Below are 14552 nucleotides of genomic sequence, written 5' to 3' on the forward strand. Positions count from 1 at the left end.
CTATATGGTCAGCAAAAAAAAAAAAAAAAAAAAAACACTGGGAGCTGACTGTGGCTCATATCATGAAATTCATGAACTCCTTATTGCCAAATTCAGATTTAAATTGAAGAAACTAGGGAAAACCACTAGGTCATTCAGGTATGACCTAAATCAAATCCCTTACAGTGGAAGTGACAAATAGACTCTAGGGATTAGATCTGATAGAGTGCCTGAAGAACTATGGATGGAGGTTTGTGACATTGTACATCCCCAAGAAAAAGAAATGCAAAAAAGGCAAAATGCTTGTCTAGGGAGGCCTTACAAATAGCTGAGAAAAGAAGAGAAGCCAAAAGCAAAGGAGAAAAGGAAAGATATACCCATCTGAATGCAGAGTTCCAAAGAATAGCAAGGAGAGATAAGAAAGCCTTTCTCAGTGATCAGTGCACAGAAATAGAGGAAAACAATAGAATGGGAAAGACTAGAGATCTCTTCAAGAAAATTAGAGATATCAAGGGAACATTTCGTGCAAAGATGGGCACAAAAAAGGACAGAAATTGTATGGACCTAACAGAAGCAGAAGATATTAAGAAGAGGTGGTAAGAATACACAGAAGAACTGTACAAAAAAGATCTTCGGACCCAGATAACCATGATGGGGTGATCACTCACCGAGAGCCAGACATCCTGGAATTGGAAGTAAAGTGGGCCTTAGAAAGCATCACTAAAAAACAAAGCTAGTGGAGGTGATGGAATTCCAGTTGAGCTATTTCAAATCCTAAAAGATGATGCTGTGAAAGTGCCACACTCAGTATGCCAGCAAATCTGGAAAACTCAGCAGTGGCCACAGGACTGGAAAAGGTCCATTTTCATTCCAGTCCCAAAGAAAGGCAGTGCCAAAGAGTGTTCAAACTACCGCACAATTGCAGTCATCTCAAACACTAGCAAAGTTATGCTCAAAATTCTCCATGCCAGGCCCCAGCAGTACATGAACTGTGAATTTCCAGATGTTCAAGCTGATTTTAGAAGAGGCAGAGGAACCAGAGATCAAATTGCCAACATCTGATGGCTCATCAAAAAAGCAAGAGAGTTCCAGAAAAACAACTACTTCTGCCTTATTGACTATGCCAAAGCCTTTGACTATGTGGAGCACACTAACTCTGGAAAATTCTTCAAGAGTTGGGAATACCAGACCACCTTACCTGATTCCTTAGAAATCTGTACGCAGGTCAAAAAGCAACAGTTAGAACTGGACATGGAACAGACTGGTTCCAAATTGGGAAATGAGGACATCAAGACTGTATATTGTCACCTTGCTTATTTAACTTATATGCAGAGTACATCATGCAAAATGCTGGGTTGGATGAAGCACACGTTGGAATCAATATTGCCGGGAGAAATATCAAAAATCTCAGATACACAGATGATACCACCCTAAAGGCAGAAAGTGAAGAGGAACTAAAAAGCCTCTTGATGAAAGTGAAAGAGGAGAGTGAAAAAGTCAGCTTAAAACTCAACATTCAGAAAACTAAGATCATGGCATCTGGTCCCACCACTTCATGGCAAAAAGATGGGGAAACAACGGAAACATGAGAGACTTTATTTTGGGGGGCTCCAAAATCACTGCAGATGGTGACTGCAGCCATGAAATTAAAAGATGCTTGCTCCTTGGAAGAAAAGCTATGGCCAACCGAGACAGCATATTAAAAAGCAGAGCCATTACTTTGCCCACAAAGTGCATATAGTCAGAGCTATGGTTTTTCCAGTAGTTATGTATAGATGTGAGAGTTGGACTGTAAAGAAAGCTGAGCATGGAAGAATCGATGCTTCTGAACAGTGGTGTTGGAGAAGACTCTTGAGAGTCCCTTGGACTGCAAGGAGATCCAACCAGTCAATTCTAAAGGAAATCAGTCCTGAATATTCATTGGAACAACTGATGCTGAAGTTGAAACTCCAGTACTTTGGCCATCTGATGCAAAGAACTGACCAATTGGAAAAGACTCTGATACTGGGAAAGATTGAAGACAGGAGAAGGGGCTGACAGAAGATGAGATGGTTGGATGGCATCACCAACTGAATGGACATGAGTTTGAGCAAGCTCTGGGTGTTGGTGATGGACAGGGAAGCCTGGCATGCTGCAGTCCATGGGATTGCAGAGTCAGACATGACTGATCAACTGAACTGAACTGACTGCCTCTCTAGAGTGTAGGCCTGTGATCCACAACCTCCCAGCTCTATGACAGCTGGGAAAACTTTGCAATGAGCCCTGATGCCAGTCACAAGACATCATACAGGACCTTTTTGGCAACAGCCCAAAAAAGCTCAAATTTCAAATGAATTCCCTCTTGAGTGAAACTTTATCTTCTCCTTCCAATGTATTTTCTTCCAAATTATCAAATATAGAGGAAAGTAAGATCTTTCATTTCTCTAAGAATTTATCAGTTCAGTTCAGTCGCTCAGTCATGTCTGATTCTGCGACCCCATGGACTGCAGCACCCGAGGTCGGGTGCTGCAGTCCATGGGGTCCATCACCTGTCCATCATCCAACTCCCAGAGTTTACTCATACTCAGGTCCATTGAGTTAGTGATGCCATCCAACCTTCTCATTCTCTGTCAGCTCCTTCTCCTGTCTTCAGTCTTTCCCAACATCAGGGTCTTTTCCAATGAGTCAGCTCTTTGCAGCAGGTGATCAAAGTATTGGAGTTTCAGCTTCAGCATCAGTCCTTCTAATGAATATTCAGGACTGATTTCCTTTAGGATGGACTGGTTGGATCTCCTTGCAGCCCTAGGGACTCTTGAGAGTCTTCTACAACACCACAGTTTAAAAGCATCAATTCTACAGCACTCAGCTTTCTTTATAGAACAACTCTTACATCCATACATGACTATTGAAAAATCATAGCTTTGACTAGACAGACCTTTGTTGGCAAAGTAATGTCTCTGTTTTTTAATATGCTGTCTAGGTTGATCATAACTTCTCCCAAGGAGTAAGCATCTTAATTTCAAGGCTACAGTCACCATCTGCAGTGATTTTGGAGCTCAAAAAAATAAAATCTGTCACTGTTTCCACATTTATTTGCCGTGAACTGATGGGACCTATGGTCATGTATGGATGTGAGAGTTGGACTGTGAAGAAGGCTTAGTACAGAAGAATTGATGCTTTTGGCCTGTGGTGTTGGAAGAAGACTTTTGAGAGTCCCTTGGACTGCAAGGTGGTCCAACCAGTCCATTCTGAAGGAGATCAGCCCTGGATTTTTTTTGGAAGGAATGATGCTAAAGCTGAAACTCCAGTACTTTGACCATCTCATGCGAAGAGTTAACTCACTGGAAAAGACTCTGATGCTGGGAGGGATTGGGGTCAGGAGGAGAAGGGGATGACAGAGGATGAGATGGCTGGATGGCATCACTGACTCGATGGACGTGAGTCTGGGTGAACTCCAGGAGGTGGTGATGGACAGGAAGACCTGGCGTGCTGCGATTTATGGGGTTGCAAAGAGTCGGACATGACTGAGTGACTGAACTGAACCGAACTGATGGGACCAGATGCCATGATCTTAGTTTTCTGAATGTTGAGTTTTAAGACAACTTTTTCACTCTCCTCTTTCACTTTTGTCAAGAGGCTCTTTAGTTCTTCTTCACTTTCTGCCATACGGGTGGTGTCATCTGCATATCTGAGGTTATTGATATTTTCCCTGGCAATCTTGATTCTGGCTTGTTCTTCTTCCAGCCCAGTGTTTCTCATGAAGTACTCTGCATATAAGTTAAATAAGCAGGGTAACAATATACAGCCTTGACATAGTCCTTTCCCGATTTGGAGCCAGTCTGTTGTTCCATGTCCAGTTCTAACTAACTGTTGCTTTTTGACCTGCATACAGATTTCTCAGGAGTCAGGCAAGGTGGTCCTGTATTCCCATTTTTTTAAGAATTTTCCACAGTTTGTTGTGATCCACACAGTCAAAGGCTTTGGCATAGTCAATGAAGCAGAAGTAGTTGTTTTTCTGGAACTCTCTTGCTTTTTTGATGAGCCAACAGATGTTGGCAATTTGATCTCTGGTTCCTCTGCCTCTTCTAAAACCAGCTTGAACATCTGGAAGTTGACAATTCACGTATTGTTGAAGCCTGGCTTGGAGAATTTTGAGCTTTACTTTACTAGCGTGTGAGAGGAGTGCAATTGTGTGGTAGTTTGAGCATTCCTTAGTGTTGCCTTTCTTTGGGATTGGAATGCAGACTGACTTTTTCCAGTCCTGTGGCCACTGCTGAGTTTTCCAAATTTGCTGGCATATTGAGTGCAACATTCACAGCATCATCTTTTAGGATTTGAAATAGCTCAACTGGAATTCCATCACCTCCACTAGTTTTGTTCGTAATGATGCTCCTAAGGCCCACTTGACTTCACATTCTAGGATGTCTGGGTCTAGGTGAATGATCACACCATTGTGATTATCTGGGTCATGAAGATCTTTTTTGTACATTTCTGTGTATTCTTGCCACCTCTTCTTAATATCTTCTGCTTCTGTTAGGTCCATACCATTCTGTCCTTTATTGAGCCCATCTTTGCATGAAATGTTCCCTTGGTATCTCTAATTTTCTTGAAGAGCTCTCTAGTCTTTTCCATTCTACTGTTTTCCTCTATTTCTTTGCATTGATCACTGAGGAAGGCTTTCTTATCTCTCCTTGCTATTCTTTGGAACTCTGCCTTCAAATGGGTATATTTTTCCTTTTCTCCTTTGCTTTTGGCTTCTCTTCTTTTCACAGCTATTTGTAAGGCCTACTCAGACAGCCATTTTGCCTTTTTTTTGCATTTCTTTTTCTTGGGGATTGGTCTCGATCCCTGTCTCCTGTACAATATCACGAACCTCTGTCTGTATTTTATCAGGCACTCTGTCTATCAGATCTAGTCCCTTAAATCTATTTCTCACTTCCTCTGTATAATCGTAAGGGATTTGATTTAGGTCATCCCTGAATGGTCTAGTTACTAAGGAGAAGGAAAAAGAAGGTAAGTAGGAAACAGGTGTCCTCCATGTTGGTCATAACCTCTTCCAGCACCACCTCTTCTCCATGGGTGAAATGTAGGTGAAGAGTGCAGCTGCATTTGGCAAATAGATGTGGCCTTGCTCTTCATGGAATGAGCAGGTGTGTGTAAGCTGGGCATGGCACTCAAATTCTGTCGATCCAGGAGTCCTGAGTTCTGCTGAGGGCTGAGGGCTTCATTTCCCTAAAGCTTCCCTTTCCTCTCCTCCCTTATTTCTGCACCACCTGATGGGCCCCACATCCATTCACAGGTCTCAGCTCTAAGTGTTCTTTGATCTCCATTTCAAAAGCAGAAAGAAGGAAACCTCTGCAATCCCAGTGCTCTATTTTGTTTAAAAATAGATGAAGTGTTCCTATTTTCTCCACCACTCTGGACTCTCCTGGGGTCTTAAATGGCAAATGTAAAAGCCTTTCTCTTTCCTTACTTCTAAGTAGAAGTAAGATTTCTACTTAGGTATTTTTACTACACTGAGAAAAAGACTCCCCACTGCCTCATTAAAACATGCAGCTGGGCCTTCCTCAGCTATTTACATAGCAGGGGATTGTTTTGAGTTCTTTTCCTTCCTGTTTAAAACAAATGTGCCAGTTCCTTACCCACACCGGGTACTTTCCCTAGGTTTCTAGTCCACACCTCAGCCACATCAGTTCTCCCATTTATTTCTACTCCTGGAAGTTTCTTCAAAAGACAGTTAAGCCCAGACAATTCTCTGCACTCTCTCAGATGTGTGGCATATGCAGACTTTCCTGAAATTGGAAGGTTCTGCCACATCCATTTTTACATCTCTAGTCATTACTGAGTAGGGCAATGTTTTGAAAGATCACTTGGTACATTTTCCTTTTTTCTGTAATTTATTCTTTGCTTCTTCTTCCACCACCCATCAGCCACTCAGACTACTGAAACTTTGACTTAATGCCTAGATATGACCTAGGATTGGAAAAAAATGCATTGCTCATTTTCAGGTCTCAGTATAAACGTTGAATGTCCCTAGAACCCCACAGACCTGACAGTGAAGCTTTCAAAGAGAGCACGTGGTTTTCTCACTACTCCTTAAACTGGACTCTTACTCACACACAAACCTGGAGAGTAGAGCAGAAAGGGAAGCGCAGAGCATGGATGATGCAGGATGGGCTGTTAGGGACATTCCTAACCACTCAGGAGGGACAAAGAACTTTCAGAGTTAGAGTGGTGCTGTGAGCAGTTTAGAAAGAACTGGATTGGGGTCAAGACACCTTGGCCAGGGCTTATCTGGTGACTCAGTGGTACAGAATCCTCCTGCCAGTACAGGAGACATGGGTTCGATCCCCGGTCCGGGAAGATCCCATATGCTGTGGAGCAACTAAGCTCATGCACTGCAACTATTAAGCCTGAGCATTAGAGCCAGGGAACTGCAACTTCTGAAGCCTCTGCACCCTACAGCCTGTGCTCTGCAACAAGAGAAACCACTGCAGTGAGAAGCTCTCACACTGCAACGAAGAGTCCGCCACTCGCCACAACTGGAGAAAAGCCAGTGCAGCAACAAAGACCCAGCACAGCCAAAAATAAATAAATAAAAATTCAAAATGCACACCTAGGCCTGCCTAGGAGCGAGGCAATAGCAACCTCAGGAAGGGCAATAAAGAAAACAGAAAAAACGTAGTTATTTGAGAAGATGGAGCCTCCTGGGATTCCCAGACCAACAAGCAACATCAGGTAAAATATCTCATTCCTCATCAAGTGTATAGGAGGCCCAGATGTCCTCAGAGACCCAAAGGGTCTAGGGCCTAAGGAAGACCTGGGGTTACATGGAAAGGGAGTAGTATGCTTGGTTCTCATCACTAGGGAAGCGATCCTGGCCACCAGCTGTGGATGCCAGATTAGGCTCAAGGCCAGGTGGGTGCTGTGTCATTAATAGGACTGCCTTACCCCACTATGGGAGAAGGCAATGGCACCCCACTCCAGTACTCTTGCCTGGAGAATCCCATGGACCGAGGAGCCTGGTAGGCTGCAGTCCATGGGGTCGATAAGAGTCTGGCACAACTGAGCAACTTCACTTTCACTTTTCACTTTCTTGCTTTGGAAAAAGAAATGGCAACCCATTCCAGTATTCTTGCCTGGAGAATCCCAGGGATGGAGGAGCCTGTTGGGCTGCCGTCTATGGGGTCGCACAGAGTCGGACACGACTGACATGACTTAGCAGCAGCAGCAGCAGCAGCAGCAGCAGCAACCCCACTATACTCATCAAAGTGAGAGAGACACAAAAGGCAAAGGCATGAGAAGGGAGAGGAATGAAATTGTGAAAGATTATTGCCCAAATTTCCATCCAATCTGGATGCGTATCCTTGAATGAAATATTGTATGGGTTCTGCTCTAAAATTTCCTGTATAAATATTAACATCTTTTCCCATTCCATCTTTTTTTTTTTTTTAACCTTCTCCCCATTCATACTTCAGTGTGAAAACTATCTTTAATCTCTGGTGTAAATGCAGGTTTAAATATAGACATGCCCTTGAACAGAACTCTGTGGATGCTCCCAGCCATTTTGGGGGTTCTCAGATCTGCATCTGTAGCATAACCAGGACCCCTGAGTTTAACTGAAAAATTGGAGTAGAGGCCCTAGTGGCAGATTGGAGTTACCTCCCTGGCTGTTGACTAGAGAACTGTTCACACTGAGACATAATAATTTCCACCCTGTCCCATGAAGGTTGATGAGGAGGGGTTGGAGGAACTGTCTTCTTTGGACCTGCTCTTCTTAATGTGATGGGAATCACATGAGAAACACATGACATCTCCCAATGAGCCCCTTCTGAGGGTCTCCAGATGACCCATGGACCCTCCCACCTGGCGTCTGATGGCATCACCTTCATTGATGATCTGTTTAGCTGCAACAGCTGAGGAGAGGTGAATGGGATCCATGAAAATGCTTTCTGTTTCTGCATCTGAGACCATTGAGTACCTGAAAGAAGAGGATATCATGTGAGATGACTTAGAGCATCTGAATGGAAGGTAATCTTTTTAGACAAGAAACCTAGATCCGATTATAGCCATGAGTGGCAAACAATGAGAGATAAAAGGAATGCCTTCTTAAGAATGCAGACCACTGGGTATGCTATGGCTTAGTCACCTACTTATTTTTAGACCAGAATTGATGCCTTGATATGTGATGACGTGGTAGTCTGGGTTGTGGAGGGAAGAGACTGGGGGGAACCTACACTAATGTGGCTCCACTTTCTCTGTGTGTTCCTACCCTTGGATGTACTGCTGCTCCTTTTTCTTTTCCTGTCCCTGCCTCTCTGTTACCATTACGATCGGATGTCCCTACCTGTGCTTCCACCAGGGTTCTGCTAGATTGTTGGGCTGGGTAGGCTGCCACCACTCCCTCCATGCACCGTATCTTCTGCCTGCTTAAAGGCATGGGCTGATGAAGAAGGGCTGGCACAGCACCAAGGGAAGTGTGAAGACGTGATAAACTGCACAGTCCTGATTCTGGATACAAGAAATCCAGGATCTTCCTAAGTCCAGGGAAGCAATAGAGTCACTTAGGTATTTGTTAGTTTTCTGGAAAGAATTCAGCAGAGGTGTCCAAAGGGATCTTTGAGGAATATGGTGAATCAAGGGCAGAAACAAGGCTTAGGACATATAATAGTGGGTCCTTGGAAAAGGTGACAACCCACTCCAGTATTCTTGGCCAGAAAATCCCATGGACAGAGGAGCCTGGTGGGCTACAGTCCATGGGGTCACACATACACGCATAGTGGTGGGTTCTCTCCTCTCTGATGGGTTCTTCTCTTTTCCAGGTGTCATGGTGAGCTCTGGATCTCTTTCACTTAGTCTTTCCTTTCCTTTATATCTACAGAGGATTTTTTTTTAAGTGAGAAGGCTTAATGGATACCATTTTCCCACAAAAATTCCATCATGCCTCATTTGTTTTATAGTCAAACCCTCCCTGTACCTCACCCCCTGGCAATCACCAATCTGTTTTCTGTCCCTAAGTGTGGCCTTTTCCAGAAGGTTAAATAAATGTGATAATAAAGTAGTCTTTTTGATATGGTTTATTTCACTTAGCAAAATGAATCTGAGTCATCTAATCTATTGCAATAATAGAATAATAATAATAATAGAGTCAATAAGTTGTTCCTTCTTATTGCTGAATAATATTTCATTTCTTAGGCACTGCAGGCTATTGCTGCCATCGCTGTCACACTGCCTGAGTGAAGACGGTGTATTTCATAGGAAAGTATGATACACTTACTGCTGATGTGGTGATACTTTGGATTCTGGTTTTCTTCCCCAATCTGCCTGCTACTATTTACTTTTCAGAACCCTGAAACAGTTGCTGTATCCTTCTGTCCAGGTTTTATAAGGGCAATCCATGGGAGAGTCTGGGTGAAGGGTGTGCTTGCCATCTTTTCCAGAACTGGAAACTTGTACTTTATCTTTTTGATTTTAAAAGTCTGAAGTCAATATGTTTCCTGACTCTTATAATTGACCTATTTTCTCTCTGTGGAAACCAACAGGGTCTCTTTTAGTTTGCAATGTTTAGAAATTTCCTGGTGATGTTCCTTTTTTGGTATTAGTTCTAGAAGGTCTTGTAGGTGATATCCTTTTCATCATAGGGGACTGAGATGCAAAAGTAGGAAGTCAAGAGATACCTGGAGTAACAGACAAATTTCACCTTGGAGTACAAAATGAAGCAGGGCATAGGCTAACAGAGTTTTGCCAAGAGAACACACTGGTCATAGCAAAGACCCTCTTCCAACAACACAAGAGAAGACTCTACACATGGATATCATCAGATGGTCAATATCGAAATCAGATTGATTATGTTCTTTGCAGCCAAAGATGGAAAAGCTCTATACAATCAGCAAAAACAAGACCAGGAGCTGACTGTGGCTCAGATTATGAACTTCTTATTGCCAAATGCAAACTTAAATTGAAGAAAGTAGGGAAAACCACTAGCTTATTCAGGTATGACTTAAATCAAATCCCTTAAAATTTTGCAGTGGAAGTGACAAATAGATTCAAGGGATTAGATCTGATAGAGTTCCTGAAGAACTATGGACGGAGGTTCATAACATTGTAAGGGGGCAGTGATCAAAATCATCCCCAAGAAAAACAAATGCAAAAAGTAAAATGGCTGTGTGAGGAGGCATTACAAATAGCTGAGAAAAGAAAAGAAGTGAAAGGAAAAGTAAAGATAAATCCATCTGAATGCAGAGTTTCAAAGAATAGCAAGGAGATAAGAAAGCCTTCCTAAGTGAAAAATGAAATTGAAATTTGCTCAGTTGTGTCTGACTCTTTGTGACCCCATCGGATTTTCCAGGCCAGAATACTGGAGTGAGTAGCCATTTCCTTCTTCAGGGGATCTTCCCAACCCAGGGGTCAAACACAGATCTCCCACAATGCAGGATGATTTTTTACCATCTGAGCCACCAGGAAAGCCCCTTCCTAAGTGATCAGTGCAAAGACATAGAGGAAAACAACAGAGTGGGAAAGCCTAGAGATCTCTTCAAGAAAATTAAAGATACCAAGGGAACATGTCATACAAAGATGGGCACAATAAAGGACAGAAATGGTATGGTCCTAACAGAAGTGGAAGATATTAAGAAGAGGTGGCAAGAATACACAGAAGAACTGTACAAAAAAGACCTTCATGACCCAGATAACCGTGATGGTGTGATCACTCACCTAGAGCCAGATATCCTGCAGTGTAAAGTCAACTGGACCTTAGGAAGCATCATTGAGAACAAAGCTAGTGGAGGTGATAGAATTCCAGCTGAGCTATTTCAAATCCTAAAAGATGATGCTGTTAAAATGCTGTACTCAATATGCCAGCAAATTTGGAAAACTCTGCAGTGGCCACAGGACAGGAAAAGGTCAGTTTTCATCCCAATCTCAAAGAAAGGCAATGCCAAAGAATGTTCAAACTGCTAAACAATTGCACACATCTCACACACTAGCAAAGTAATGCTCAAAATTCTCCAAGCCAGGCTTCAATAGTATGTGAACTGAGAACTTCCATATGTTCAAGCTGGAATTAGAAACGGCAAAAGTACTAGAGGTCAAATTGCCAATAACTGTTGGATGATAGAAAATGCAAAAGAATTCCAGAAAAACATCTACTTCTGCTTCGTTGACTACACTAAAGCCTTTGACTATGTGGATCACAACAAACTGTGGAAAATTTTTCAAGAGATGGGAATACCAGACCACCTTACCTGCCTTCTGTGAAACCTGTATGCAGGTCAAGAACCAACAGTTAGAACCAGACCTGGAACAACAGATTGGTTCCAAATTGGGAAAGGAGGATGTCAAGGCTGTATATTGTCACTCATCTTATTTAACTTTATATACAGAGTACATCATGCAAAACGCTGGGCTGGATGAAGCACAAGCTGGAATCAAGATTACAGGGAGAAATATCAATAACCTCAGATATGCAGATGACACCACCCTTATCATAGAAAGCGAAGAGGAACTAAAGAGCCTCTTGATGAAAGTGAAAGAAGAGAGTCAAAAAGTTGGTTTAAAATTCAACATTCAAAAAATTAAGATCATGGAATCTAGTCCCATCACTTCATGGCAAGTAGATGGAGAAACAGTGTAAACAGTGCCAGATTTTATTTTCTTGGGCTCCAAGATCACTTCAGATGGAGTGATCTCAGTCATGAAATTAAAAGGTGCTTGCTCCTTGGAAGAAGACTTATGACAAACCTAGACAGCATATTAAAAAGCAGAGATATTACTTTGCCAACAAAGGTCCATCTAGTCAAAGCTACGGTTTTTCTAGTAGTCATGTATGGATGTGAGAGTTGGACTATAAAGATGGTTGAGCACCAAAGAATTGATGCTTTTGAACTGTGGTGTTGGAGAATACTCTTTAGAGCCCCTTGGACTGCAAGGAGATCAAACCAGTCAATCCTAAAGGAAATAAGTCCTAAATATTCATTGGAAGGATTGATGCTGAAGCTGAAGCTCCAATACTTTGACCACTTGATGTGAAGAGCTGATTCACTGGAAAAGACCCTGATGCTGGGAAAGATTGAGCGCAGGAGGAAAAGGGGCTGACAGAGGATGAGATGGTTGGATGGTATCACCAACTCAATGGACATGAGTTTGAGCAAGCTTGGGGAGTTGATGATGGACACAGAAGCCTGGCGTCTTGCAGTCCATGGGGTCATGAAGAGTCGGACATGACTGAGTGAACAACAACAAAATTATATTCCTTGGTCAATGTTAATCCAATGTGTTGGTTATGGATACCATTTTGAGTGCCTTTTATGAATTTGTAATAATCCTGACAAAATAGGTTTTATTTTTCATGCTTTAAGGTGAGGAAATTGTGGCATAGAGAGGTTAAAAAAATTGCCCCAAACAGTAAATAAGTGGGATAGCTAAGTTGCAAACATAGAACAGTCCTGCTCTGAGTCCACTCTTCAGTCCACTGCAATGCATGGATACCATTTTGATTGGAAAGGGGAGGTGAATTGGCTGGTGGAGAAACCCCAGCTGGATCCCCAGGCCCAACATAGACTTTGACACAGAAAATACTTAAAGAATACTTGTTGAAAACATGGATGGATGGTTGCATGGATTTGGTTGAGTTGAGCTGAGTCCAGCTGAACTGAATGGAGCTAAGTTGTGCTAAGTTTAGCTGAATTGATTAGCAGAACAATTACCTTGTAGTAGACACCCACGTTGGATTTCCCACTTGGGAGAATGATGTAATCAGAACCAGCAAAGATATGAAGAAAGAAATGTCTTCGACAGAAGAAAGGAGTAGCTAATGTCTCTACCCAGGATGTGGCTAAATCTGTCCATGCAGGTCAGCACAATGTGGCATCATCACTGGTAGTTCCTGAGGGATTTCCAAGAGCAACTGCGATGGATTATTCCCAAGTATAACTTGTGACCAGAAGATGCATTTCAAATAAGCATAACCGGGGAGTAAGTGTGACTATTAAGAGTGAAATTTGTGAGACATTAATGTCATCCTGGATGCCAGAACTAGAGAGGCTTTTTGAGACCTCATTGCTTTGTAAAGATAATAAAGAGTAGAACACCCAGCGGGTTGTACACAAGCTGTAAATGTACAGATTTGTTGTTATTCAGTCGCTGAGTCATGTCTGACTCTTTACGACCCCAGGAACAGTAGCACACCAGGCTTCCCTGTCCTTCACTATCTCCCAGAGTTGGCTCAAACTCATGTCCATTGAGTCAATGATGCTATCCACCCATCTCATTTTCTGTCACCCCCTTCTCCTCCCACCTTCAATCTTTCCCAGTATCTTTTCCAATGAGTCAGCTCTTCACATCAGGTGGCCAAAATATTGGAGCTTCAGCTTCAGCATCAGTCCTTCCAATGAATACTCAGGGTTGATTTCCTTTACAATTGACTGGTTTTATCTCCTTGCTGTTCAAGAGACTCTCAGGAGTTCTCCAGCACCACAGTTCAAAAGCATCAATTCTTTGGCACTCTGCCTTCCTTATGGTCCAGCTCTCACACCCATACATGACTACTGGAAAAACCATAGCTTTGACTATATGGACCTTTGTCATACAGATTAAGCAGTCATTTTTATCCCTGTACCTTCAGCACATGGAAGATGAGTGACCAGACAGGTTTTGATGACTGCATGGATGGTGAGTGGACAGATGGGTAGATGGATGAACACATGGGTGACTGGCTGAATGGACGGAATTCTCGGCAGCCAGCGGGGTGTCCACATACCACCTTGGTGATCAAACTTGATAGTCTCCACGGTCCTGCAGTCTCTGGTCTCTTTCTACTCTCCAGCCTCAGCTTGTGCTGGCTTCCCTTGGGCTCACTTCTTTCCAGTACACTGATTCTCTAGGCTTTCCATCCTCACCAATTTTCCTTTTGTCCAGGCATTTTGCCAAAGCCAATTTTCACTGCCTGGATAATCAGTCCTCCCCCTCCTCACTGATCTTTCAGGTCTTAGTTTAATCATCATTTCACTAGGGAAGTTTTCCCTGTTTTCCACCTCTCATTGCACCATACACCTTTTCTTTGAGGCACTTCTATTAATGTAACTTTACATTTATTTATAAAATAATTTGATAAATTGTTTCCTTTAAAAGACCATACCCTCTGTGAGGCAGAGACAACACCTTCTTTATTAGACTCATTAAACCACATCTGTGGCAAAATAGTCTTAGTGCTGTTGGAGTATTTTGTGAGCTGTTAGGTTCCCAGAATCTAGTTTAATGTCTGATTAATAGATATTTTCTGATTCGCTGACTGACTGAATTTGTCCTCAGGGAAGTACCATATTTAAGGGACTGTGGCAGGTACAATAGCTACAACACAATGGTATTTACAAAGTATTGGCTACTGGCTCATCATTTTACTGGGATGCAAACCCAGGAGCAAACCCAGGAGCAAACCCAGAGTGCTGGCTATCTTGTGTCCATGCTCATTCTCAGCTCTTCTGAGGTCAAGATGTGTACATCTTGGAGGCCTATATTGGCAGTTAGAAATTCTTTTCTTATGGTGGCCCCAGATCCGTGACGCCCCCCACATAGAGGGAGTCTTTGTCCCCCTCCCT

The 14552-nt window shown here is 42.7% G+C and overlaps 1 protein-coding gene across 2 annotated transcripts in view; it reads right to left on the reverse strand.

The window, feature by feature from the left end:
• The window catches only part of STYXL2 (serine/threonine/tyrosine interacting like 2), a 67588-nt gene that overhangs the window by 32533 nt on the left and 20503 nt on the right, over positions 1–14552 (reverse strand). For both annotated transcript variants that reach the window (XM_019986465.2, XM_019986470.2), the window contains exon 3: positions 7845–7939. In XM_019986465.2, the coding sequence (XP_019842024.2) occupies positions 7845–7939 (95 nt within the window). The remainder of the gene's footprint in view (positions 1–7844; positions 7940–14552) is intronic.

This window comes from Bos indicus, chromosome 3 (assembly GCF_029378745.1).
Source record: "Bos indicus isolate NIAB-ARS_2022 breed Sahiwal x Tharparkar chromosome 3, NIAB-ARS_B.indTharparkar_mat_pri_1.0, whole genome shotgun sequence".
Lineage (NCBI taxonomy): Eukaryota > Metazoa > Chordata > Mammalia > Artiodactyla > Bovidae > Bos > Bos indicus.